General features: G+C 56.6%; 2 protein-coding genes, 2 long non-coding RNA genes and 1 other non-coding gene across 9 annotated transcripts; 2 read left to right on the top strand and 3 right to left on the bottom strand.

Annotated features, from left to right (window-relative positions):
• Window positions 1-7: 7 nt before the first annotated feature.
• Window positions 8-10,589, top strand: DNASE1L1 (deoxyribonuclease 1 like 1). 5 transcript variants are annotated; one of them, XM_065537783.1, is made up of 10 exons: window positions 8-306; window positions 2,325-2,430; window positions 2,725-2,809; window positions 6,523-6,744; window positions 7,093-7,181; window positions 7,262-7,348; window positions 8,716-8,816; window positions 8,959-9,071; window positions 9,150-9,398; window positions 9,499-10,589. In XM_065537783.1, exons 4-10 carry the CDS (start codon window positions 6,610-6,612, stop codon window positions 9,631-9,633), a joined length of 909 nt encoding a protein of 302 aa, XP_065393855.1. In that variant the 5' UTR covers window positions 8-306; window positions 2,325-2,430; window positions 2,725-2,809; window positions 6,523-6,609; the 3' UTR covers window positions 9,634-10,589. The 5 variants fall into 5 exon arrangements, with proteins under 5 accessions (XP_065393855.1, XP_065393856.1, XP_005595034.1 ...); XM_065537784.1 differs by having other exon boundaries at window positions 2,322-2,430; XM_005594977.4 differs by lacking the exons at window positions 8-306; window positions 2,325-2,430 and having other exon boundaries at window positions 2,668-2,809; window positions 6,651-6,744.
• Window positions 10,590-11,439: 850 nt separating this feature from the next.
• RPL10 (ribosomal protein L10) lies at window positions 11,440-14,071 on the bottom strand. Its single transcript, XM_074029664.1, has 7 exons — window positions 14,021-14,071; window positions 13,871-13,916; window positions 13,013-13,071; window positions 12,812-12,919; window positions 12,463-12,601; window positions 11,733-11,895; window positions 11,440-11,654 (listed from the first exon to the last, which is right to left on the bottom strand). Exons 2-7 carry the CDS (start codon window positions 13,891-13,893, stop codon window positions 11,502-11,504), a joined length of 645 nt encoding a protein of 214 aa, XP_073885765.1. The 5' UTR covers window positions 13,894-13,916; window positions 14,021-14,071; the 3' UTR covers window positions 11,440-11,501.
• Window positions 11,944-12,078, bottom strand: LOC123571478 (small nucleolar RNA SNORA70). Its single transcript, XR_006695635.1, has one exon. It is a non-coding gene; the product is annotated as a small nucleolar RNA SNORA70 (small nucleolar RNA).
• Window positions 14,072-14,294: 223 nt separating the features above from the next.
• LOC141409427 (uncharacterized) lies at window positions 14,295-18,881 on the bottom strand. Its single transcript, XR_012430058.1, has 2 exons — window positions 18,670-18,881; window positions 14,295-14,350 (listed from the first exon to the last, which is right to left on the bottom strand). It is a non-coding gene; the product is annotated as an uncharacterized lncRNA (long non-coding RNA).
• LOC141409426 (uncharacterized) lies at window positions 14,312-18,438 on the top strand. The gene is made up of 2 exons (XR_012430057.1): window positions 14,312-14,895; window positions 17,625-18,438. It is a non-coding gene; the product is annotated as an uncharacterized lncRNA (long non-coding RNA).
• Window positions 18,882-24,853: the final 5,972 nt, after the last annotated feature.

Raw genomic sequence — 24,853 nt, 5'->3', positions numbered from 1 at the left:
GCCGCTTGACGGCAGCGAGGCCAGCCCCGGGGCGGCTGGAAGTAGCCTCAACCCCGCCGGGCTCCAGCTTTCCGGCAGCCGCCTTCCCTCGCCTTTTGTCTCTCTAGTGTTTCTGTTTTTTGTTTGACACAGGTCCAGCCAGACCCAGACCGGAGTGCAGTGGTGCAATCACGGCTCACTGCAGCCTCGACCTCCCAGACTCAAGCGATTCTCCTGCCTTAGCCTCCCGAGTAGCTGGGACCACAGGCGCCGCCATCACACTCTGATCCACCCGCCTCGGCCTCCCAAAGTGTTGGGATTACAGCCGTGAGCCACCCCACCCGGCCACATATACAATTTTATATAGTTACAGTACTACATGATACTATGTATATGTAGCAATATATAATCTACTGTATGGCAGAATATATATATACAGCAATATATGCAAACACATATTGTGTATTATATATAATACAAGAAACAGTATTTTATACCGTCTGATACATTTACGATGTGTGCTACTACCTCTAGTTCTGAAACATATTCATGACCCAGAAAGAAATCCCCCTATGCATTAAGCAGCCAGTTTTTTATTTTTATTTTTATTTATTATTATTATTATTATTATTATATATTTTTTGAGAAGGAGTCTCACTCTGTCGCCAGACTGGAGTGAAGTGGCACGATCTCAACTCACTGCAACCTCCACCTCCCGGGTTCGAGCTATTCTTCTGCCTCAGCCTCCTGAGTAGCTGGGACTACAGGCGCAGGCCGCCACACCCAGCTAATTTTTTTTTGTTGTTGTATTTTAGTAGAGATGGAGTTTCACCATTTTGTCTCGAACTCCTGAGCTCAGGCAATCCGCCCACCTCAGCCTCCCAAAGTGCTAGGATTACAGGCATGGGCCACTGCGCCTGGCAGGTTTTTATTTTTATTTTTATTTATTTTTATTTTTGAGACAGAGTCTTGCTCTGTTGCCCAGGCTGGAGTGCAGTGGCGAGATCTCAGCTCACTGCAACCTCTACCTCCCATGTTCAAGCAATTCTTCTGTCTCAGCCTCCCGAGTAGCTGGGATTGCAGGCACCCGCCACCACACCTGGCTAATTTTTGTACTTTTAGTAGAGACTAGGTTTCTTCATGTTGGTCAGGCTGGTTTCAAACTCCCGGCCTCAGGTGATCGGCCCACCTCGGCCTCCCAAAGTGCTGGGATTACAAGCGTGAGTCACCCCACCCGGCCTGTTTTTTATTTTTAAACCATAATTTATTGGTTTTTGTTTTTGTTTTAGTTTGAGATGGAGTCTCACACTGTCGCCTGGGCTGGAGTGCGAGTGCAGTGGTGTGACTTCAGCTCACTGCAACCTCCACCTTCCAGGTTCAAGCGATTCCCCTGCCTCAGCCTCCCGAGTAGCTGGGATTACAGGGGCCCACCACCACGCCCAGCTACTTTTTTGTATTTTTAGTAGAGACGGGTTTCATTATGTTGGCCAGGCTGGTCTTGAACGTGGTCTCGAACGCCTGACCTCGTGATCCACCCGCCTCGGCCTCCCAAAGTGCTGGGATTACAGGCATGAGCCACCATGCCAGCCCATAATTTATTGATTTTTTTTTTTTTTTTTTTTTTTGAGACGGAGTCTCGCTCTGTCACCCAGGCTGGAGGGCAGTGGCCGGATCTCAGCTCACTGCAAGCTCCGCCTCCCGGGTTCACGCCATTCTCCTGCCTCAGCCACCCTAGTAGCTGGGACTACAGGCACCCGCCACCTCGCCTGGCTAGTTTTTTGTATTTTTTAGTAGAGACGGGGTTTCACTGTATTAGCCAAGATGGTCTCGATCTCCTGACCTCGTGATCCACCCGTCTCGGCCTCCCAAAGTGCTGGGATTACAGGCTTGAGCCACCGCGCCCCGCCAATTTATTGATTTTTTAAAATTTGTCCAGCCTTCTATCACCACGTTAAATCCATTAGCTGCAACCATCCCATGAGAAGCCGAGTGGATTCAGCCCCACCGCCTGCTCAGACTCTGTCCGAGCACCTCAGTTGTCCCAACAGCATCACTGCAGGACCCCCAGGACGTTGGACTGGTAGCTCCCTGGGTCTCCTTCTCTCTGGGGCAGATCTTCAGTCCTCCCTTGACTTCACAACTGTGGCCAGATCATGTGCGGACTGTCCCTCACTTTGGGTCTCCAGAGCACTGGAGAGGTGTTTGCATCAAACACCTCTAACTCAGAAGTGTGCAGCCACACTGGGACTCAGAACCCGAGAACAGGGACAGAAGACTTATGCCCTTGGGGTGCCCAGTCTCGCGGCATTGGGCATGACTTCCAGCTCCTGCGCCTTTCCCAGCAGCTGCTGACTGGGGACCCGGACCAGGGGCTGAGCGACCGGCCCGGCAAGCGAAGCTCGGGGTCTCACTCAGGCACCAGCTCCTCCTTGCCTCGGGCCCTTGGCACAGGTAAGTGCTCATTAAGGGACTGCTGCTGCTCAGCCACAGAGACAGCTGGCCTGCCAGGCTTGAGTGACTCACAGGTCTGTCACATCCTGCTGGCCCGGGAAGGCGGGGTCTGGGTGGGAAGGTGGGCGGGCAGGTCAGCAGTTCCCAGGCCTCGTGCTCGCCCTCCTTGTCAGCGGCGGGGCGGAGATGGGGCGGGCCTGCCTGTCGGCAAGGGTGGGGCGTCCGGCCCGGTCAGGTCCTTCCTGGCTGGGTGGCTCAGGAACCCGGCCTCTTCCTCTTTTTTTCCCCTGCTAGCCCTATTCAGGCAGGAGCTGCTCTTCTGGGGTATCGCGATCCACTTAAGGATGAGGCAGACTTGGTGACAAGCTGGTCTGAGCAGGTATGGGAGCCCCCTGGGGAGACGGAATAAGGGAGAAAGTTGCCTTCTGCCTGGAGAGGGCTTGGGAGGGAGAGGGAAGCCTAGGGCTCCAACCAAGGCTGATGTTGACTGCCAGGGTTTGGGGCTGAAGCCAGGAACAGTCGCTCTCTCTGGTTCTTACTGGTAGCCCTCATGGGGGTCCCTGACGCCAGAGCCTCTAAGGCTGCCTGTGCCAGCCCAGGGCTGCCCACATGCCCACGTATATCCCAGAATAGGCACCAGGGCAGGGAACTCAAACTAGCGTGAGTGACAGAGCAGGTGGTCAGGGAGAAACAGACATCAAACCCAGCCAGGAGAGAGACACCACAACAGAGAGACAGAGAAGGGAAACCAGAGACGAGAGGGAAAGTGAGACAGAGACAGGCAGAGCCTCAGAGAGGCAGGAAGTGAGCCCAAAGGGAAGGTGACAGGTTGACGGAGAAAAGCAGACAGACAAAGCAGAGGAACTCATGCCTCGGGATGCAAAAGCCACATGGACAGGGCTTGGAGCAAGGGGCTGAGCCCTGCAAGGTCAGGTGAGTGTGAGACAAAGATAAACTGGTCGGGGGGGGGGGGGCTCCAGCTGGTGAGATAAACACAAAGGGCTCCCCAGTGGTGGCAGAGGCATGTGAAAGAGTCCCCATCACAGGTTGCAACGGGGATGATTTGGCCATATCTGAGATCTTTTTAAATACACACGCCCTTGTACCCAGCAATTCACTGCCAGGAGTTTATCTTAAAGAGAACATCTCACAAGTGGGGAGACAGAGATGAACGAAGATGTTCCTGTAGTTACTAATGGAGGTGAAAAGCACTGGGGTTTCTTGGAACAGCATGGTGAAACCTCATCTCTCCAAACAAATTTTTAAAATTAGCTTGGTGGCCGGGTGTGGTGGCTCGCACCTGTAATTCCAGCACTTTGGGAGGCTGAGGTGGGAGGATCACTTGAGGTCAGGAGTTCGAGACCAGCCTGGCCAACATGGCGAAACCTGTCTCTACTAAAAGTACAAAAATTAGCCGGGTGTGGTGGCATGCGCCTATAATCCTAGCCACTCGGGAGGCTGAGGCAGGAGAATCACTTGAACCTAGGAGACAGAGGTTGCAGTGAGCTGAGATTGAGCCACTGAACTCCAGCGTGGGAGATAGAGTGAGACTGCATCTCAAAAAAAGAAAAAAAAAATTAGCTTGGTGTGGCAGCATGTACCTGTAGTCCCAGCTACTCGGAAGGCTGAGGTGAGAGCATCACTTGAGCCTGAAAGGTGGAGGTTGCAGTGAGCTGAGATCACATCACTGCCCTCCAGCCTGAGCAACGGAATGAGACTATCTAAAAAAAAAAAAAAAAAAAAGAAAGTGGGCCGGGCACTGTGGCTCACGCCTGTAATCCCAACTACTCAGGAGGCTGAGGCAGGAGAATTGCTTGAACCTGGGAAGCGGAGGTTGCAGTGAGCCGAGATCACGCCACTGCACTCCAGCCTGGTGACAGACTCCATCTCAAAAAAAAAAAAATAGACTAGGCCAGGCGCAGTGGCTCAGGCCTGTAATATCCCAGCACTGGCTGGGCGCGGTGGCTCACACCTGTAATCCCAGCACTTTGGGAGGCCAAGGCCAGCTGATCACCTGAGGTCAAGAGTTCCAGACCATCCTGGCCAAGATGGTGAAACTCCGTCTCTACTAAAAAATACAAAAATTAGCTGGGCATGGTGGCAGGCGCCTGTAATCTCAGCTACTCAGGAGGCTGAGGCAAGGAGTTGCTTGAACCCGGGAGGCAGAGGTTGCAGTGAGCCAAGATCACGCCACTGCTCTCCAGTGTGGGCGACAGAGTGAGACTCTGTCTCAAAAAAAAAAAAAAATCCCAGCACTTTGAGAGGCTGAGATAGGAAGATCACTTGAGCCCAGGAGTTTGAGACCAGCCTGGGAAACATAGAATTCAGGAGGCTGCAGTGAGCCGTGATGGCACCATTGCACTCCAGTCTGGGTGACAGAGCAAGACCTTGTCTCCAATAAATAAACAATAAAAGAATAAGCTTGACCGCTTGTGCACTGTTGGTGAGAATGTAAAATGGTGCAGTCACCATGGAGACCAATGTGACAGTTCCTCAGAAAATTAAAAATAGAACTACCATATGATCCAGCAATTCCACTTCTGGGTATATACCCAAAAGAACTGAAAGCAGGGGCTGGGCGCTGTGGCTCACACCTGTAATCCCAGTACTTTGGGAGGCCAAGGCGGGCAGATCACGAGGTCAAGAGATGCATGAGGCTGGGGCACCAGGGCTCATTTCTGCAATCCCTGCACTTTAGGAGGCTGAGGCAGGAGAATTGCTTGAGCATAGGAGTTCAAGACCAGCCTGGGCAACATAGTGAGACCTTGTCTCTCTCTCTAAAAAAAAAAAAAAAAAAAAAAACCAGCAGGGCACGGCCGCTCACACCTGTAATCCCAGCACTTTGGGAGGCCAAGGTGGGCAGCTTACCTGAGATCAGGAGTTCGAGACCAGCCTGACAAACATGGAGAAAATCCGTCTCTACTAAAAATACGAAATTAGCTGGGCGTGGTGGAGCATGCCTGTAGTCCCAGCTGTTTGGGAGCCTGAGGCAGGAGAATCGCTTCAACCTGGGAGGCGGAGGTTGCAGTAAGCTGAGATCGTGCCATTGCACTCCAGCCTGGGCAACAAAAGCGAAACTCCATCTCAAAAAAAAAAAAAAAAAAAAAAAAAAAGGAATATGATTCAGCCATGAAAAGCAAAGAAATTCTGACATATGCTCCAACATGAATGGCCCTTGAGGATAGTGAAATGAGCCTGTCACAAAAATACAAATACTGTAGGATTTCACTTTTTTTTTGAGACGGAGTCTCATTGTTGCCCAGGCTGAAGTGCAGTGGCGCAATCTTGGCTTCATCTTGACAGAGCAAGACTCTGTCTCAAAAACAATTTTTTTTTTTTTTTTTGAGATGGAGTCTCACTCTGTCGCCCAGGCTGGAGTGCAGTGGTATGATCTCGCTTCACTGCAACCTCCGCTTCCCAGGTTCTAGCTATTCTCCTGCCTCAGCCTCCTATGTAGCTGGGATTGCAGGCACCTGCCACCACACCTGGCTAATGTTTATATTTTTAGTAGAGACAGAGTTTCGCCATGTTGGCCACGGTGGTCTCGAACTCCTGACCTCAGGGATCTGCCCGCTTCGGCCTCCCAAAGTGGTGGGATTACAGACCTGAGCCACCGCACCCGACCTCAAAAACAATTTTTTTTTTTTTTTGAGACGGAGTCTCGCTCTGTCGCTCAGGCCGGAGTGCAGTAGCATGATCTCGGCTCACTGCAAGCTCCGCCTCCCAGGTTCATGCCATTCTCCTGCCTCAGCTTCCTGAGTAGCTGGGACTACAGACACCCGCCACCTCGCCCGGCTAGTTTTTTTGTATTTTTTAGTGGAGACGGGGTTTCACCGTGTTAGCCAGGATGGTCTTGATCGATCTCCTGACCTCGTGATCCACCCATCTCGGCCTCCCAAAGTGTTGGGATTACAGGCTTAAGCCACCGCGCCCGGCCTCAAAGACAATTTTTAAGTGAAAAGAATGCTGTCAAGCCATACATGCAGAGTCAACAGGTGGCCACGGAGAAGGGCGGGGAACCTGCGGGTTGGCAGGTCTGGGAGGCTGGTGCTGGGCAGCAGCTAGTGCCACTTTCTCTGTTCCATATTTCAGCCCTCCCAGAGCCAGAACTGAGCCCAGTGAGAGCATACCCTGGGGCAGCCTGGATTCCTGGGGGGTCCCCGGCAGCCACACGCAGTCATGCATTATCCAACTGCACTCCTCTTCCTCATCCTGGTCAGTGGGGCCCAGGCCTTTCGCATCTGCGCCTTCAACGCCCAGCGGCTGACACTGGCCAAGGTGGCCAGGGAGCAGGTGATGGACACCTTAGTTCGGGTAAGTTCATCACTTCAGGGAAGCTGTGCCCCTAAACACCATGACCCAAAGCCCCCAGCCCTGCCTGACCAGGAGTACGTTCTAGAGAAGAGGGGACAGGAAGAGATGTGGCACGGAGATGCAGCACAGGCACTTGCCTGCTGCTGGCCTCAGTCTCCTCCTCTGTGAAACAGGTGACGTGTGGGTGGGATGAGTCTTCTCCTGGGGCCTTTCCAGTCCCACTGCTTCTGCGGGCTGCAGCCAGCAAGCCTTAACACTCTTGGCCACAACAGTGCAGTTCCCTGGGCCCACTGCCTCCTCTCAGGGCAGCTGGCACTGAGTCAGGCTGGCCTTCCTGGTGTCCTGCAGATCCTGGCTCGCTGTGACATCATGGTGCTGCAAGAGGTGGTGGACTCTTCCGGCAGCGCCATCCCCCTCCTGCTTCGAGAACTCAATCGGTGAGCAAGGCTCTGTGAGTCTAATCAGGGGCGCACCCAGAGCCTTGAGGCCCTGACTCTGCCTCCCCTTTTCTTGGCAGATTTGATGCCTCTGGGCCTTACAGCACCCTGAGCAGCCCCCAGCTGGGGCGCAGCACCTACGTGGAGACATACGTATACTTCTATCGGTGAGCACAGAGCTGGTGGCGCAGCAGGGCAGGGGGCGGGGAGGGGGCGGGCGCAGTCCTTGGCCCTAATGTGAAGTAGGCTCGTTAGTCCCCGGGGCCACAGGCCCCCCATCCTGGGACAGCCTCACCTGCTTAGCATACTTTTTCTTCTCAACACCTTTTATTCTGGACTCTTCCCATCCTCGACCCCCGCCAGAGTGTCCATAGAGCAAGAGGCCTTCCTTCTCTAAGCACAGATGTGGGGTCCCTCCTCCTCTCTCCTGTGGGAGCTCTTCTGCTGGGGCTCAGGGTGTGGCTGACCCCCTCTATGAAAGTGGCCAGCAAGGGCTGCAGCTCCTGGGAAGAGGCTCCGTGGGGACCCCTTATGGGCCTTGGGTAGACCCGATCTTCTGAGTCCCTGGGAGGACAGGCTGGCAGAGAGCCCTTTGGAATCAGGATCCAGAGGGCAAGGGAGGCTGCAGAGAAGGAGAACTGATTCTCTATGTAAATAAAATTATATGACATCTGGTATTTGCTCCAAAATAACTGGGTAGGCAGGATACAGTGGCTCATGCCTGTAATGCCAGTGCTTTGGGAGGCTGAAGCAGCAGGATCACTTGAACCCAGGAGTTCAAGGCTGCAGTGAGCTATGATTGTGCCACTGCACTCCAGCCTGGGCAACAGAGCGAGACCATGTCTCAAAAAAAAAAAATAAAAAGAAAGGCCGGGTGTGGTGGCTCAAGCCTGTAATCCCAGCACTTTGGGAGGCCGAGACGGGTGGATCACGAGGTCAGGAGATCGAGACCATCCTGGCTAACCCAGTGAAACCCCGTCTCTACTAAAAAATACAAAAAACTAGCCAGGTGAGGTGGCGGGCACCTGTAGTCCCAGCTACTTGGGAGGCTGAGGCAGGAGAATGGCGTAAACCCGGGAGATGGAGCTTGCAGTGAGCTGAGATCCGGCCACTGCACTCCAGCCTGGGCGAGTGAGACTCCGTCTCAAAATATGAAATATCCAGAATAGGCAAATGTACAAGATAGAGAACAGATTAATGGTTACAGGGGCTGGCAGGAGGAGAGAACGGAGAGTAACTGGTAATGGATGTTATATTTTGATTAGGGGTAATGGATACCAATGTTTTAAAATTGATTGTAGCAATAGTTGCACAGACTTATGAATGTACAAAAAAACCATGTTGTATACCTGAAGCAGGTGAATTTTATGGCATATGAATTATGTCTGATGTTTTAAAGTTCTAGAGACAGGTTGGGAGGGCTGTGCCCACATTGCCGCTGTTAGTGGAGGGCCCCTCCCTGAGTGCCGTTTGGCACTTGCAAGCCAAAATCGGTGATGTGGGCCCACTGCTGCCCATCCCTTGGTCCTCCCAGGTCACACAAAACACAGGTCCTGAGTTCCTATGTGTACAACGACGAGGATGATGTCTTTGCCCGGGAGCCATTTGTGGCCCAGTTCTCTTTGCCCAGCGATGGTAGGGAGGGAAGAAGGGTGGGCTTGGTATGTGGGAGCAGAAGGGGGGTTCTTGCTGGCTCCACTGGGGGCTTCCTCACCCAGAGGGGCTGGGGGAGAAGGGCCAGGAGTGCATGGCAGCCCTCGGTCCCTGGGCCTTGCAGTCCTTCCCAGCCTGGTGTTGGTCCCGCTGCACACCACTCCTAAGGCCGTAGAGAAGGAGCTGAACGCCCTCTACGATGTGTTTCTGGAGGTCTCCCAGCAATGGCAGAGCAAGGTAGGCCCGGGCAGTTTGTACAGGAGGGACAAGGATAGGGTGGCCCAGCGGCCAGCCCGATGGCTGCTGTGTCTCTAGGATGTGATCCTGCTTGGGGACTTCAATGCTGACTGCGCTTCACTGACCAAAAAGCGCCTGGACAAGCTGGAGCTGCGAACTGAGCCAGGCTTCCACTGGGTGATTGCCGACGGGGAGGATACCACAGTGCGGGCCAGTACCCACTGTGCCTATGACCGCATTGTGCTGCATGGGGAGCGCTGCCGGAGCCTGCTGCACACTGCGGCCGCCTTTGACTTCCCCACGACCTTCCAGCTCACCGAGGAGGAGGTGAAGGGATGGGGCTGGCACAAGGAGGGAGGGCAGGAGCAGGGTCACAGGGAAGCCCCTCGGCCCCGGGCACTGACACTGCCCCACCACCCATTCCCAGGCCCTCAACATCAGTGACCACTACCCCGTGGAGGTGGAGCTGAAGTTGAGCCAGGCGCACAGTGTCCAGCCTCTCAGCCTTACTGTTCTGTTGCTGCTGTCACTCCTGTCCCCTCAACTGTGCCCTGCCGCCTGACCCCCCCCCCACCCCCCGTGGCCTGCTGCCTTTTGGGACTTAAACCCCAGCCTCCCCCGTCCATCCAGCCCTGGGGCTGGGGGGCTTCAACTACAGTTGCCCTGTGACTGCAGTCCACCCCCACCTGCCTTTTGTTTGATTTGGCTCTTCTTCTTTGGTTGGGCTTGTGCCTAGATTAGGAGTGGAAGCCAGGGGCCCCGAGGCTGGACTCATGCCACCTGCCAGGTAGTGTAGTATCAGGAGTGGAGACAAAGTGGGCTCTGGGTTGGGGGAGGGGAAGGGAGGGCTCAGAAAGAGGAATCAAGATGTTATATGACAAAAAGGAAAGTTACTGAGAACAAAAATCCAGATTGGTGAGATGTGACACTTGTGCAGCAGATATGCCAATGGGCCATCTTTATTGTGGATTGGTAAGAATCACCAGGAAACCATTAAGCCCCAATAGCTACAAGGAGGGTGGTTAAGCCACTACATCAAACTCCTTCTCTGGAACCAGGAAACACCAAGACATGTTTCGGCTCATTGTAATCCGGTGAACAATGCAGTCAGGCCTGTTATAACTGCTGAGCAGTCATGCTCGCACCACTTGGGTGCTGTCGTCTGTGTTGGCACAGGCTTTTGCATGCCTGGTAAAGTCCAGCCAACGCTGGTGAAGGCCAACATCTGCACACAGAAAGTCTGCACCAGTTACGTACTAAAAAGTTGTGTGAACCCAGGTGCCCCGGGAAAGGGGCTGCAGGACACAGCAAAATGCCAGCAGTGTGCCAGACCCCTCCCTTGCATCCTCCTCTCCAAACAGAGCTCAGGAAAAACACTGACTGGGATGATAGAAAGGCCATGTGTTAACTATAATCACATTTATGGTTTGGAACCATCACCCCAAGGTAAAAAATAAATAAATAAAAGGTATTCTCAGGTATGTTTGGCAAAATAAAGGTAATTAAAAACCTTACAAATGGCTATAAATTGAGATTACAAAAGACCAGAGGCCTCTTGGGAGCCACAGGCTGGGGGCTGGGGGCTGGGGCCAACATATTCCAGCTCTGGGACTTTGGACTTTGGAGTTCTGTCCCTGGATACAGATGCTCAGGCCACCCACCTAGCACGCCTCTCAATTTTGCTACTCCCCCAAAAGCTAGCGCTGGCTGTTCTATCTAGCGATAGTTCAGGTCAGACATCTGGGATTCCCAGGTCAAACCATGCCACACGTGCCTGTTCTGAGGTCTTTTTGTTACAAAGGACCAAAGGTTAGCCCAGACCTTTGGTCAGGTGGTGAGGGCCCTGGGAATGCAGGCTCTCAGAGAGGTTAGTGCATGGGGCTCAGGAGATTGCTAGAGATAGGAAAAGTGCAAATCCCAGAATGATTCCCACCAAGGAGGACTGGCTAAACCAGATGGGTGAGACCACGCCCAATGCGATGCACACCTACCCTTGCTAAATAAATGCTGATGCTGGTCGGGGCACTGCTGGTCAGCCTCTAGCCCACAAGCCCCTCTTGGTTCCCATGTGTTGTAATAAGCAACACAACCGTAGGCTGACCCCAGCCTGGGATTGCAAGGCTTTGCTGCAGCTGTACTTCATGAAAAGCACTTCAATGCTTTTCAACCTACTGCCTAGGACCTGGGGAGGTCCAAGTCAAGCTCCAGAGTAGACAACTGACATAAGGCCACCAGTCCTAGCCCTTTGCAGGGTTTGCTGCCTCATGAGCAGGGCTGAGCTGTCAACCTGTTTCTGAAATGAAAGGACAATGACCCAAAGGTTCCCAAAGGAAGTTCCTTCTCCCTCAAGAATGTAAATACAAAAACATAGGTGGACAGGAAGTAGAATTTATTGGTGAGTATTAAGTGGGGGCAGCATATTGGAAGCCCTCATGAGTGCAGGGCCCGCCATTTGTCCAGAGGACCACGATTGGGGATGTACTTGACCCCACAGCCATCTGGGATGAGCCGCTTTTCAGCCACCATGTCTTCAAATTCATCAGCATTGAACTTGGTGAAGCCCCACTTCTTTGAGATGTGGATCTAGGGAGCAATGGAAAGAATTGAGTCAGAAGGCCTGGGGCAAAGAAAGGTGGGAGAAGGGGACTGCAGCATACGTACCTTCTGGCGGCCAGGAAACTTGAACTTGGCCCTGCGCAGGGCCTCAATCACATGCTCCTTGTTCTGCAGCTTGGTGCGGATGGACATGATAACTTGGCCAATGTGAACCCTGGCCACAGTGCCCTGGGGCTTTCCAAAAGCACCTCGCATGCCCGTTTGGAGCCTACATTGGGGTAATGCAAAGTTAGAAACATGAATGTCCATCGGAAAGGCCTGTCTCCAAGGTCCCTTAGAGCAACCCATACAACAAACAGGCTGCATACACTACCAAGGAAGCTGCTGTTTGCAGTCATTGCACACTGGGCCCCCATGAGGAAAGGAACTCAGTCGGCTTAATTGGCTGCAGAGCATCTCAAGAACCATGGAGGTGTCCTGCAAGGCACCACTGGGCTCCTCTACTAGCTTCAACTACCTGCTTGCTGGCAAGATGGTTGTCATCAAGCTAAAAGAAAAGCTACTCCCATCACAAGTGTTTCCCCTCACCTGTGGGAAACAGCTTACTTACTAAGACTTACTCATGCTTTGTTTGTATCCGCAACAGTACGTAGGAAAGGGTCCTGAGTGGCCACTGAAAATCACTTGCCAGCTGTGTCCTGGCTTTTCTAGTAGCCATAGTGGCTGAGTCACTGGGGCCAAGTACCTCTATGCTCCGTTGAATTAATGCAAGCCTAATAACGTAGAGACTCCAAGTTATGGGAAAACTGTCTTAAAAGGCCCAGACCAAGCTCACCTGTCGGCCCCAGCACAGGACAACATCTTGTTGATGCGGATGACGTGGAAGGGGTGGAGCCGCACCCGGATATGGAAGCCATCCTTGCCACAACTTTTTACCATGTACTTATTGGCACAAATTCGGGCAGCCTCCAGGGCTAGGTAGGGGGAAAGAAAGCACCAAAGTGAAATACGATAGTAGAGAAACATTCACCATGACCTTCTCCAGCTCAGGGGAAATGTGTTGGCTGGGTTTTGTAAAAAGGCTTATGTTTCATTAACTCCCAATTCCAGTGCAGTGTACATGGATGGGGTTGAGGGAGCAAAGAGGAAGGACTGGGGGTGACGAACAAAGAATCCTGCCTTACCTTCAGAGGACAGCTGCTCATATTCATCTGACACCATGTGGCCACAGAGCGGAAACTCATCCACTTTTGCCTTCTTCCGCCCCAGGTCAAAGATGCGAATCTTGGCATCTAAAAAAGGATTGGGCAAGTGTGCAGGGGGTGTCACAGACGGACGCTGAGTCAGTAGAGCCAAGCCAGTGCAGGGGCCCTTCCACTACTTACCAGGGACACCTCGGCAGAAGCGAGACTTTGGGTACGGCTTGTTCTTACAATACCGGTAACTGCAGGGGAGTGAAAAAACACAGGTTAGGTGAGGTTCACATAAAGCCCAAAAGGGACTTTGCCCCTCAAGGAACAACCCAAAAGAGGGACAGGAAAAGGGTGGGGAATGCACGTCCACTTCTAAACCGTTTGCATTTGGGGAAATAAACTACAAAGCAACACTTGGCTGCTGCAACACAGAGAACACCCAAAACTAGAAACACAACCGCCACCATCTTCCGTTACTTTGTCTTACGCTTCCTATAAACACTTCGCAACAAACTTTCCTGGTTAAAAATTATCTCTTCAAGACACTGCATACTACAAAATCGCCGCATTATCACTGCACAGCTCAGATCACCCAATTTAAGACTTTCGGGCACGTGGCACTAAATCCACCTCCGAGTCGAGTGGAAAGGCGTCTGGCGCCCCCTGTAGGACACAGGAGGCGGCCGCACCCGTTTTTCCCGGACTGCCCTTCAAGTCCGACAAGGCAGGCGGCACGTCGCCCGGAAATAAGACAGAGAACGCACACAAAGGCCCCAAGAGAGCATCGAGCGTCCGAAAATGCGGTGAGCTTGCAGGACACAGGGAGAGATATATGAGGGAACAGTCGCTTCCACACCGACACGGGAACGAAGGAACAAACAGTAATATTGAAGACTAAAAAAGAACTGGGAGATGTAAAACATAGGATCAGTTCCCAAGACAAGGCCGCCGCACGGGGGACGCTCCACCCCACAGCTGTTTTCAGCGGCCACAGGCACTTCTTTCCCCTCCCGTTTCCCAGCAGTGAAAATACACCGAGTCAAGACTCACCAACGGGCGGGGCGGCGGCCCATGGCGACACCAGGATCTTCAGTGGCTGCAACGAGAGAGAGAGAGAGTCGGAACGGAAGACGAGAACAGACCTAAAAGGGGTGAGAACCAGCAATGGCACTGCAAGAGACTACAACCGCGCTTACTCACCGCGCCGAAGGGAAAGGGGCGCTCCCACGCCTGCGCATGCCTTATATAGGCGGTCTCTCTGCGCTCGTAAGAACCATAGAGTCCTGGCGAAGGCGGGTGGACGCTCTGTCAGACGTCATGACCATAGACGCAGCCGCTCTTAGCGCCTGCGCCCAGGCGTAGCCCAGCTTATGCGCAGATCAGAGAGGTGGCCGGGTACCGGGGCCGCGGGCGGCCAGCTGACGAATGGGGCTTCGCCACATGGTCGCGAGAAGCCCGCTTCCGGCTGGCCATCTTGGGCGTAGAACTCTTGCCCTAGGCTTTGCTCTTAACTGTGACAGACGTATATTTCTGAGAGGGGAAAAAGGAAAGCACCCTGGGTGGGCCTCCCGGCGACCGCGAGAGTGTCCCCGAGCTTGCGCGGGTCCCGGACATGCGCTCCCTGCCTCCTTCTAGGCTAGAGGCCCCGGCGGTGAAGCGCCTTATAGGGACCTGGGCCCGCGTTCCTTTGTCAACCCGGGAGGCCGGAGCGGGAGACCCATTCCCCTACCGGAGAAGCTGGACCAGGCCTTGCTGGGAGCCATGCCCCGTATCCCCGTTTCCTGGAGACCCAGAATTCGCACATTGCCGCGGGGAAGAGGTCGAGGAGAAGTCTCCACAGAGATTCATGGCCTGGGAGACCCGGGGGCATCACTGGCCCCGCTCCGCCCACCCTGACCCGCACCGTCCTGGCCAACTGCGTCTCGGGCGCCGCCTCCCATGAGCCGCTCTCGCCTGGGCACTACCTCGCCTCGCCCTTCCCACTCCACTGTGCGCAGAGTGCCTCGGGGCCCGTCTAGGGGTCGTGGGGAAGCAGGGCCGCCCCAACCCGCCCACGGAGCAGCATCCAGGGAGAGGTGCGCAGAGCGGGCGGGCGTCCTGGGGGAAGTGGCGTCTGTAGGTGTCTGTCCACCATCTGCAGGTGGGGCGCGGTGGGGTAACTTCCCGTCCTTTGACAGGAAGGACAGGAGGGAATCCTGCTTGAGCGCACCTGTTTTCCAGGATGACATGTGGCTTTTACAAATGACTTCAGGTCCCTTTGAGAAAAGCTTGGGACGATTTCTGGGGTGCACTTGCAACAACAGTGCAGGGTCCTTCCCAGGGGAAGGTAGCCTCCCTTTCCATCATGGGACTTTGGATCCCGGCGGTGACTTACGTCTGTAACTGGGTTCCAGGCTGTAACACCACTGGGGCAATACAAGTCAAGGATTGCGGCGGGGCGCGGTGGCTCACGCCTGTAATCCCAGCACTTTGAGGGGCGGAGGTGGGCGGACACCCCACCTCCAGCCTGGACAACATGGGGAAAAACTGCCTCTACAAAAATTAAAAATTGGCCAGGCGCAGTGGCTCACGCCTGTAATCCCAGCACTCTGGGAGGCCAAGGTGGGCAGATCACGAGGTCAGCAGTTTGAGACTAGCCTGCCCAATATGGTGTAACCTCGTCTCTACTAAAAATACAAAAATTAGCCAGGCATGGTGGCGGGGGCATGTAATCCCAGCTGCTCCGGAGACTCAGGCAGAGAATCACTTGAACCCGGGAGGCAGAGGTTGCAGTGAGCCAAGACCGTGCCATTGCACTCCAGCCTGGGCAACAAAGCAAGACTCCGTATCAAAGAAAAAAAAAATAAAAATTAGGCAGGCGTGGCAGCACATTCTAATCCCAGCTGAGGTGGGAGGATCGCTTGAGCTCAGGAAGCAGAGATTGCAGTGAGCTGAGATCGCACCACTGCACTCCAGCCCGGGCAACAGAGCAAGACTCTGTCTCAAAAAAAGTCATGTATGGCCAGGCACGGTGGCTCACACCTGTAAACCCAGCACTTTAGGAGGGCGAGGCGGGCGGATTACCTGAGGTCAGAAGTTCGATACCAGCCTGGCCAACATGGTGAAACCCCGTCTCTACTAAAAATATAAAAATAAGCCGGGTGTAGTGGCACACAACTGTAATTCCAGCTACTCGGGAGGCTGAGGCAGAAGAATTGCTTGAGCCTGGGAGACAGAGGTTGCAGTGAGCTGAGATCATGCCACTGCACTCTAGCCTGGTCTACAGAGAGAAACTATCTCAGAAAAAAAAAAAAAAAATTCTGCCTACAGGGCGGGTGCAGTGGCTCACACCTATAATCCCAGCACTTTGGGAGGCTGAGGTGGGTGGATCAGTTGAGGTCAGGAGTTGGAGACCAGCCTGGCCAACGTGGTGAAACCCCGTCTCTACTAAAAATACAAAAAATTAGCTGGGCATGGTGGCGCATGCCTGTAATCTCAGCTACTCGGGGGGCTGAGGCAGGAGAATTGCTTGAACCCCGGAGGCAGAGGTTGCAATGAGCCAAGATCACACCACTGTACTCCAGCCTGGGACCACAGAGCAAGACTCCTCTGTCTCGGAAAAAAAGAAAAACAAAAAAGAAATTCCACCTACAGTCTCCTCACTCTCTAGTGGGTGTTAAAATGAACTTTCCGTAGCCACTTTGGGCAGAGGGAGGATACAGTCTAATCCTGCATGCCCTAGAAGGTCATGCAGGCTGTTCTCTGCACAAGGACACCTTCCTGGGGAGTGAGAGGGCTGAAATCCCTCCCGTGTCCTCGCCTCCAGCTGACTACCTGCCTGGAGAGCGGAGTGCCTCTTGCTGATCCGCACACAAGCCTGCAGGGGCGGGTGGGGGCCCTGGAGCCCAGACAGGCACCAAGCAATCTTGCAGCCCTACACGGTGAGGACAGGGGAACTGGCGGAGTTCCACCTGTTGGCTCCTCTCCCTCCTGACCTTCCCATGGGAATCCTTCCATGAACCGTTGGCACAAGGAAATTGAAGTGGGTTTCTCCATTGCTACCCTCACCATCTAGGACTCCACTGTCCTTTTTTTTTCTGAGACGGAGTTTGGCTCTTGTTGCCCAGGCTGGAGTGCAATGCCGCTATCTCGGCCCACGTAAAGGGCATGGTGGCGTGTACCTTTAGTCCCAGCTACTCGGTAGGCTGAGGTGGGAGAACTGCTTAAACCCAGGAGGTGAATGTTGCAGTGAACCGAGATTGTGCCACTGCACTCTAGCCTGGGTGACAGAGTGAGACTCTATCTCAAAAACAAAGAAGTTGAAATTATAAAAAAGCTTAAAAAAAAATCACTACAAAATGTGTAGCACAATGGTTTTTTTTTTTTTTTTTTTTTTTTGAGACGGAGTCTCACTGTGTCACCCAGGCTAGAGTGCAGTGGTGCAATCTCGGCTTGCTGCAACCTCCGCCTCCTGGGTTCAAGTGATTCTTCTACCTCAGCCTCCCGAGTAGCTGGGACGACAGGCACATGCCACCACACCCAGCTAATTTTTGTATTTTTAGTAGAAACGAGGTTTCACCATATTGGCCAGTTTGGTCTCGAACTCCTGACCTCGTGATCCACCCGCCTCAGCCTCAGAAAGCGCTGGGATTACAGGCGTGAGACACCGCGCCCGGCCAGATTATGGGCCTTAAATTGTTTAACTATGTGGGTGATTGCACAGAAGAATAGTATAAATAACTTTATACTACTTTATACATGGGATAACTTGCTTCAAGTTGTTTCAAAAACCGTTTTTTTGTTTTTGTTTTTGTTTTTGAGACAGAATCTTGCTCTATCACCCAGGCTGGAGTGCCATGGTGCCATCCTGGCTCAGTGCAACCTCTGCCTCCTGGGTTCAAGCGATTCTCCTGCCTCAGCCTTGTGAGTAGTTGGGATTATAGGCGAGGGCACCACCACGCCGACTAATTGTGTTATTTTATTAGAGACGGGGTTGCACTATGTTGGTCAGGCTGGTCTCGAACTCCTGACCTCAAACGATCCACCAGCCTCGGCCTCCCAAAGTGCTGGGATCACAGGTGTGAGCCACCGCGTCCGGCCTCAAAAACCTCTCAATATTCGCTTGAATATGTGTAAAGTGATGCACAGGCCACCCTGAAGACTCTGGTGGTTTCTACTGAAACTACACATCAGGCCAGGTGCGGTGGCCAGTGCCCAGTGCCCAGTGCCCAGAATCCCAGCAAATCCCAGCACTTTGGGAGGCTGAGGTGGATCACCTGAGCCCAGGAATCCCAGACCAGCCTGAGCGACAAAGCGAGACCCATCTCTACAAAAAGTAAAAAATTAGGTGGACGTGGTGGTGGCGTGCGCCTGTAGTCCCAGCTACATGGAAGGCTGAGGCCGGAGGCTGAAGCCCTCGCTAGGGTGGAGAGGTCAAGGCTGTAGATGAGCCCTCATCGCGCCACTGCACTCCAGACTGGGCGACAGAGTGAGACCCTGCCTCAAAAAAAAAAAAAAAAAGAAGAAAGAAGAAGGAAGAAGGAAGAAGGAAGGAAGGAAGGAAGGAAGGAGAGAAGAAGAAGAAGAAGAAGAAGAAGAGAAGAAGAAAAGAAGAAGAAGAAGAAGAAGAAGAAGAAGAAGAAGAAGAAGAAGAAGAAGAAGAAGAAGAAGAAGAAGAAGAAGAAAGAAGAAAGAAGACAGAAGACAACATTACAAATAAAGCTATACATCCACTTCTGCACTTCTGCGTGGACTCGAGCGTTCAAGACGGGCGTGGCAACCCGATGACAGGAAACCCTGCAAGTTCGTGCTCCCAGGAGGCTCTTCCGTAAGGGCCACCAGCCACGGGAAACCACGACCTTGTCCCTCACCAGGAAAAGCTCAGCCTGTGGCTCCGCGAGCGTGGACCGTTCCGTGGCCATGAGCGAGAAGAACCACGGACCCCCGCCAAGAGCTGGGATGGATCTCACGGGCGGGAGGCGGAGGGTACTCGGCCCACCCCAGCGGAGGGCAGCGTGTGGGTCCGTTGAGATAACGCTCCGCGGACTCGATGACTCCTGGAGCAGAGCCCTGGCCGCGCTACACCGCGGGAGGGAGGAGCTGCGTCTACTGCGGGGCCATGAGAGGGAGGAGCCGGTCCGGGGATGGGGGCGGGGGGGCAGAGACTGGAACCCGCGCAAGCGCGGAAATGCCCACGGCCGCGCCCTCCCGCGCGAACCGCGGCGACACCCGGGCCGCCCTCGGAGGGCACGGATGTCGCGCCGCGCTCCCGGGGTGCTTCAGTTGCGCCCACGGCCGACGCCCGGCAGCGGCGGGCAGGTGCCACGACCTCTGGACGTTTCTCGCCCCTTCTCGGGAATGGAACGCTTAGAGAAGCGCAGGTCCGCACCCAAAACACAAGGCGGCACTGTTGCGTGTGCACCGACGACTCTGCGGCCAGCGCCCCGGCTCTCTTCCCGGGAACGCTTAGGAGCCAGAGAGCGCCGCGCCGCGCCGCGCCACGCCACGCCCGGCAGGGCCGCAGCAGCGCGCACGCGACAGGGTGTCGTCCATTGGGCAGCAGGAGCGTCCGCCAAGGGCGAGGGGCGGGAATTCCGTGCAATCTGAGCACGGTCATTGGCGAGGACAGGCGAAGAGGAGGCTGGATAGGCGGGTCGGGGCGGAGCTTCCTGTGGGCGCCTGGAGCCTCCGGGGAGCGACCGAGCCGGAGGTGGGGAGCGAGGCAGCTGTGGGCTCCGGCGGGCAGACACTAGGTCTGTCCCTCCCCGCCCCGCCCCGCCCCGCCCCGCCCCGCCCCACCCCGCCGCCGCCGCCGCCTCGGCATCGCCTTCCGAGCCTCTGGGCCGGCCCTGCGGGGCATGCGCCGAGTCCCCTTCCCGTGCAGACCGGCGGTCACTGTCCTCCCCCGGGGACGAGGCGGACAGGCGTCCCCCGAGATCAGGGCCCGGGAAGCCCCGTGAGCCGCTCTCGCCTGGGCGCCGTCGAGGGGCCGCCCCGCCCTTCCCACTCCACTGTGCTCCGAAAGTGCTTCGGGGCGCGTCTGGGGAGTCGTGGGGAAGCAGGGCCGTCCCCACCCGTCCACCCGGCAGCGTCCAGGGATAGGTGGGCAGAGCGGGCGGGCGGGCGGGCGTCCTGGGGGAAGCGGCGTCTGGAGGTGTCTGTGCAGCGTTCCGCGGTGGCGCGCGGTGGGGGTAACAAAGTCTTGCCCGTCCCTTGACAGCGGTGGCCGCCGGGGAGGGAATCCTGCTCTGCTGCGGGCGGTCGTGGGCTGGGGCGCTTCCTGGCCTGTCTCCTGGGGGAGGTAGGAAAGGTGAGCCCCGCAGAGAAGACGGTGGTGGCCAACAGGAGCCATCCCTCGACGTGGGTGCCAACAGGAGCCATCCCTTCAACCGGTCTTCCCGCGGGAGGGTGCCTGGCTGGGAACACCCGCAGGGCTGGTTCCAGCACCCATGGGACCGCTGGGTCCAGCCCAGTGTGTGTCCGGGGAAGACCCGCCTTACCCGCCAACCTTCCCGCACCGGGAGGGTTCCCAGCTGCTGGTGATGCTGCTCAGGCGGCTCCCCACAGCGCCACCACCCACCCCCGGAGCCGGCCGCTGGGTTTGACCCGTCCGCCCGGGTTCCTCTTTGCTGGGCTCCGAGGTCTGGCGGGACTTCCAGTCTCCTCGGTGGCTCTGGCGACCCAGCATCCCTTTGCCCTGGGGTCAGACGGACTCCCAAGGAATTGCGTCCCGGTGGAGAAGACGCTTCCTTCCCTCTCCCTTCCTCTCCTCCGCCCCCTTTTGCTCTCTTGTCCTTGCACTTTGCCTTGTCCGTGTGTCCAGCTCTGTGTGTGTGTGTGTGTGTGTGACTGACGCGAGCCCTTAGTCACCTCTTGCTACTATTTTTTCCCCATGTTATCACTTGTCTCTTGACTGTGCGGTTTGCGGGTTGTGCTTGGTCACACAGGGGATTTTAGTTTTCGTGTCATCAGAATCTCCAGGCTTTCCTGATGGCTTCTGGGGGTTCTTGTCGGTTTGTTTCCTTCTGGCTCACGCTGTGTCTTGCCCCCTGGACGCTGAGCACCAGTTCCGACTGCTGGGTAACAGACGACTCCACGTTTCGGTCCTTCCCCACCTAGCGCTCCTCTCACCCCCCAGGGTTCTGAGGGACAGGCTCTGGGAGGGCTCTCGGGGAGCCAGGACTGTGGCTCAGGGTCCCTCTCAGGCTGCGGTCAGGTGTCCACTGGGGCCCAGTCATCCTATCTGACTGGGTGGGGAGCCCTCGTGATGATTCTCCCTCTGGAGGCTGCGGCAGGAGACCTCAGTTGCTCCCCACCTGGCCTTCTCCCAGGACTGCTCGGCTTTCCCCGGACCTGCAATCCAATCGAACCAGCAGGAGAGGGCGCCCTAGACCTGGCCACACACTCTTTATGACCTGGCCTCCTAAGTGACTCGCCTCACCTCCGCTGTGGTTTTTATTGGTCTCACAGGTCCACCCTGGAACGTGCTGGAGAGGGCGCCACGCTCAGGGTGGAGGCTGTTCCTGAGTGCTGCAAGTCAGAAGCGCCCTTGGCGCCTGTAGAGCTGTGTGGGCTGCTGGAGACCCCAAGCGGGCCGCCTCAGGAACGTGTTCTTGGTGTCAGCGGGAGCAGCAGGCCACCTCCTGGGGCTGACACTGGCCGCGGTCTGCATTTCTGAGGGCGGGGCGTGCTTTGACATCCTGAAAGGGTTGCAAAACCCATCACAGAGAACCCCAAGAAGGGAGACTCTGCCCCCAAGACCCAGTGTGCCCCGCAGGGTCTGTGCTGTGTGCTCGCTGGCTCTTCATGGAAGCCTTTCCCAGCCCGGGTCCGGGACCCCTGGTCCAACATCCCCAGGAGCCGGCGGGAAGCCCGTTCTGGTCACCACAGCCCCTTTTGCATGGCATGAGTGCCCCATGCCAGCCTGCATGGCATGTGCCTCCCACTTCCAATGCCCTCCTCCCAGGGGCTCATTCCTGCCCCTGCCCCCTCTCTGCCCCAAGTGGGGTGACCTCTCTCTGCAGACAGGGGAGGCCTGTCCTCCCGGCATGCAGCCCTGAAAGGAGAGGGGCCGGGGCAGGGAGGGGGTGTGCCGCGCCATCGTGGTGAAGGCAGAGCAGCTCCTTTGTTCCGTGATGTGTCAGGTTGCCGGATACTGGGCTCCAGGCTCCAGGGGCAGTCCCTGGCCTGGGGGGTGGGATGTGGAGTGCCAGGTGGGTCCCGGAAGGAGCTTTCCACTGGGGCCCCAGGAGGTTGCCCCATCCTTTCCACTGGGACTGGCAGGTGACTTCCTGATGACGCTCTCCGTGGCTCTGAATTTGTCACAGAGGTTCCGTGGGCGATGAGTGCTTTTCCTGTTGGCCGGTGCCGCCTCTGGGCAATGCAGGGGACCCTTGATGACAGCTCCTGACCCCTTCCAAAGCCGCCTGGCCCTCCTTGAACCCGACGAGAGCAGGTTGCCGGGCCTTCCCTGAGGAATGTGTTCCTGGCAGGTGGGGACAGCCCCTCCCCCAGGGTGTTGGGTACAGGATCCTGGGGTGCCTCAGGACACGGTCAGGCCCACTGAACCCCCACACTCCTGGGCCACCTGCCCGCTGGCTGTCCTCTGTGACCCTGTCTCCCCTGAGCCAAGGTGCCCGGCCTGGTCCCCCGGGAAGAACAGTGAGGAGGTCTGGCTCTCCCTGCCATGGGGGCCTCGGGGGCCTGGACGGGGACGGTGTCCTCCCTCCCCAGGCTGCCCAGCGCCCTCGCTCAGGGAGTGCTCTCCTAGCGGCCTGTTCGGCAGACGGGCACAGTCACGACAGCAGCCAGACCCTGTCCCGGCCCATGCACCCACCTGGACAGATCGGCGCCCTCCTAGACTTACTGGCTCCATTGAGGGTCCCAAAGGGGCTGCCCCAGAGCACCCTGGGGTCTCCAGACCCCTCGGCCCACAGCAGCTACCAGCAGCCCAGGCAGGACCCAGGGGCTTCCGGGCACAGAGGCGCCGCTCCCTGGCTTGTGAGCCTGGGGCCTCTCCAGCCGTCCCCTGTCCGGGGGGCCTCCACTCCTGCTCTGGATCAAGGTCCTGCCCTCAGGGAGAGCTGGTGCCTTCGGGGGACCGGGCCCTGGTTGCAGTTGGAGAGTGCATCCAGGGATGGTGCGCTTCTTGGCTGCCGCCCTGCCTCCCAGGGGCCTCCCCAGACACCCGGCTGCTGTCAGCTGGGGCTGGGGGGTCCTCTGGCCTAGGGGTCATCCCAGTTTGGGAGTGCCCTTCCCTGGACACTGTGTCCAAGAAGGATACATGCTCGCCCTTTGTTGGGGGCCAGGCACAGGGTGAGGGGACACTCGGCCCCACCACCCCTGTCTCCGGGAGCCCTGGCTGGGTACGGTGCCTCTTCTGAGAGATCCTGCCCGGGACTGGTGCCGCCTGCCTCCCGCACAGTTGGGGACCCTGGCCGGGCACCTCCTGCCAGCCCCCTGCTTCTGTCCTAGCCTCAGCCGGGCCCTGCAAGCTGTCCATGTGCCTGTGACACCCGGTCCCTCTGCGGATGTTTGCAAACACCCCTGCCCCCACAGTGATGTCTGGGGGCCTCTCTGGGCCTTTGTGTGCCGAGTTGAGGGTGGGTGGTGGTGGGGGGTCTTTCCATAGTTGCCTACTTCCTGTCCTCCTCGGCCCCAGGTCCAGGGGTGCCCTGCCTGCTCAGTTTCCAGCCTGAGCCCTTCCTTGAGCTGGCCCAGTCCCCTAAGCTTCTGCAGCAGGTTCCCAGATCCACCCGAGGGACTCCTGGCCAGTGTTCCCAATGGTGTCTGAGTGCTAGACTCAGTCCCTGGCCATAGATTTCGGGGAACCCCGCTCTGAGGGGCCATTGCTTCTGTTTCCTCTCCAGGTCCCCTCCCAGTTGCCTCGGAGAGCGAGGATGGGGCTGTCGGGAGGCAGAAGGGAGGGTTGGGGTGCAGAGGTGTGGCTTAGGGGAGGGAAAGTCAACTGGGCTACCGCCCCTCCCTGCCCTCCCTGGACTCAGTCCAGACATAACCTGCGGGTTGGAGGCCTGTGCACCCTTTATCTCCTAGTAGCCTGGCAGGTCCTCCTGGGTCTTCCTCAGTGTGGCTGGGTCCCCAGACCATAGGCCCCAGCAGGGTAGGGGCCCGTGCTCTGCTCTTGTTTTTGCTCCTACTTGCCCGCCCTTCCCGGGGAGGCCGCTGGCCACGACCATGCCAATCTCTTTCCCTGCTGCCTGCCTGCCTGGGTGGCCTCCAGCTCACCGCCCTGTGAGGCCTGTGGCCTCCCGCCAGGGCTGTCCTCAGGGGCCTGGATCCCCCTAGTTTATCTACCGCCCTTGCTGCCCCACATGTGTCCCTGCAGCCTGGGGATGATCCGGAGGGTTGGGGGATCGGTGCCCTTGGTTCACCCAGCCCAGCCCTAGGGCGGTTACCCCGGTGGCCCTGCCAGGCATGGGGCTTGGGAGAGGATACGATGGAGCCGGCACAGGGAGGGGGCAGGAGACTCTGGGTGACTCGGGGCAGGAGGGGGTGCCCCAGAGGTTCAGAATCCTGGGCACACAGTGGGCTGAGCGGACAAGTCGCAGCCTCAGGGGGACCTCCCGTCCTCCCCACTGGCACTGGATCTTTCTGGGCCTGGCTCTGCTGCCTCCCACCCCCATTCAGCTGGTGGCTTCTAGATGTTTCCAGAGTGTGCTTGGCCCCTTTGCCTCTATGCCATTGGGCCCAGGGGGAGCAGTAGAGTGGCTGGGGCTGGGGGTGGGACTTCCCCTTTCTGTGTCTTGCTTGCCCCGTGTCTCCCAGTGAGTGGCCGCCCTGAGCCTGGGGCCAGCAGCCCAGCCCCAGTGAGAAATAAAAGTAGCCATCCTGCCTGAGCTGCCGCTGCCTTTTCTACTCTGCCTTCTCAACAGGAGTCAAGGAGGGAACGCATGGTGTTGAGGTCTCAGAAGGCCTGGGTTTGATGTGTGCCATGGCTGCAGGCTATGGCCTGGTCCTCTCCTTCCCCTTGCTCATGTGCCTGGCCCTGAGCTGTGGGCTCTGGGGTCATGGGGACCCGTAGGGCTTCGTGTCAGA

The sequence above is a fragment of the Macaca fascicularis genome, chromosome X, assembly GCF_037993035.2.
Source record: "Macaca fascicularis isolate 582-1 chromosome X, T2T-MFA8v1.1".
In the NCBI taxonomy this organism is placed as follows: domain Eukaryota; kingdom Metazoa; phylum Chordata; class Mammalia; order Primates; family Cercopithecidae; genus Macaca; species Macaca fascicularis.
The sequence above is the reverse complement of the archived record's forward strand: the minus strand, read 5'-3'. Positions and strand labels throughout refer to the sequence as shown.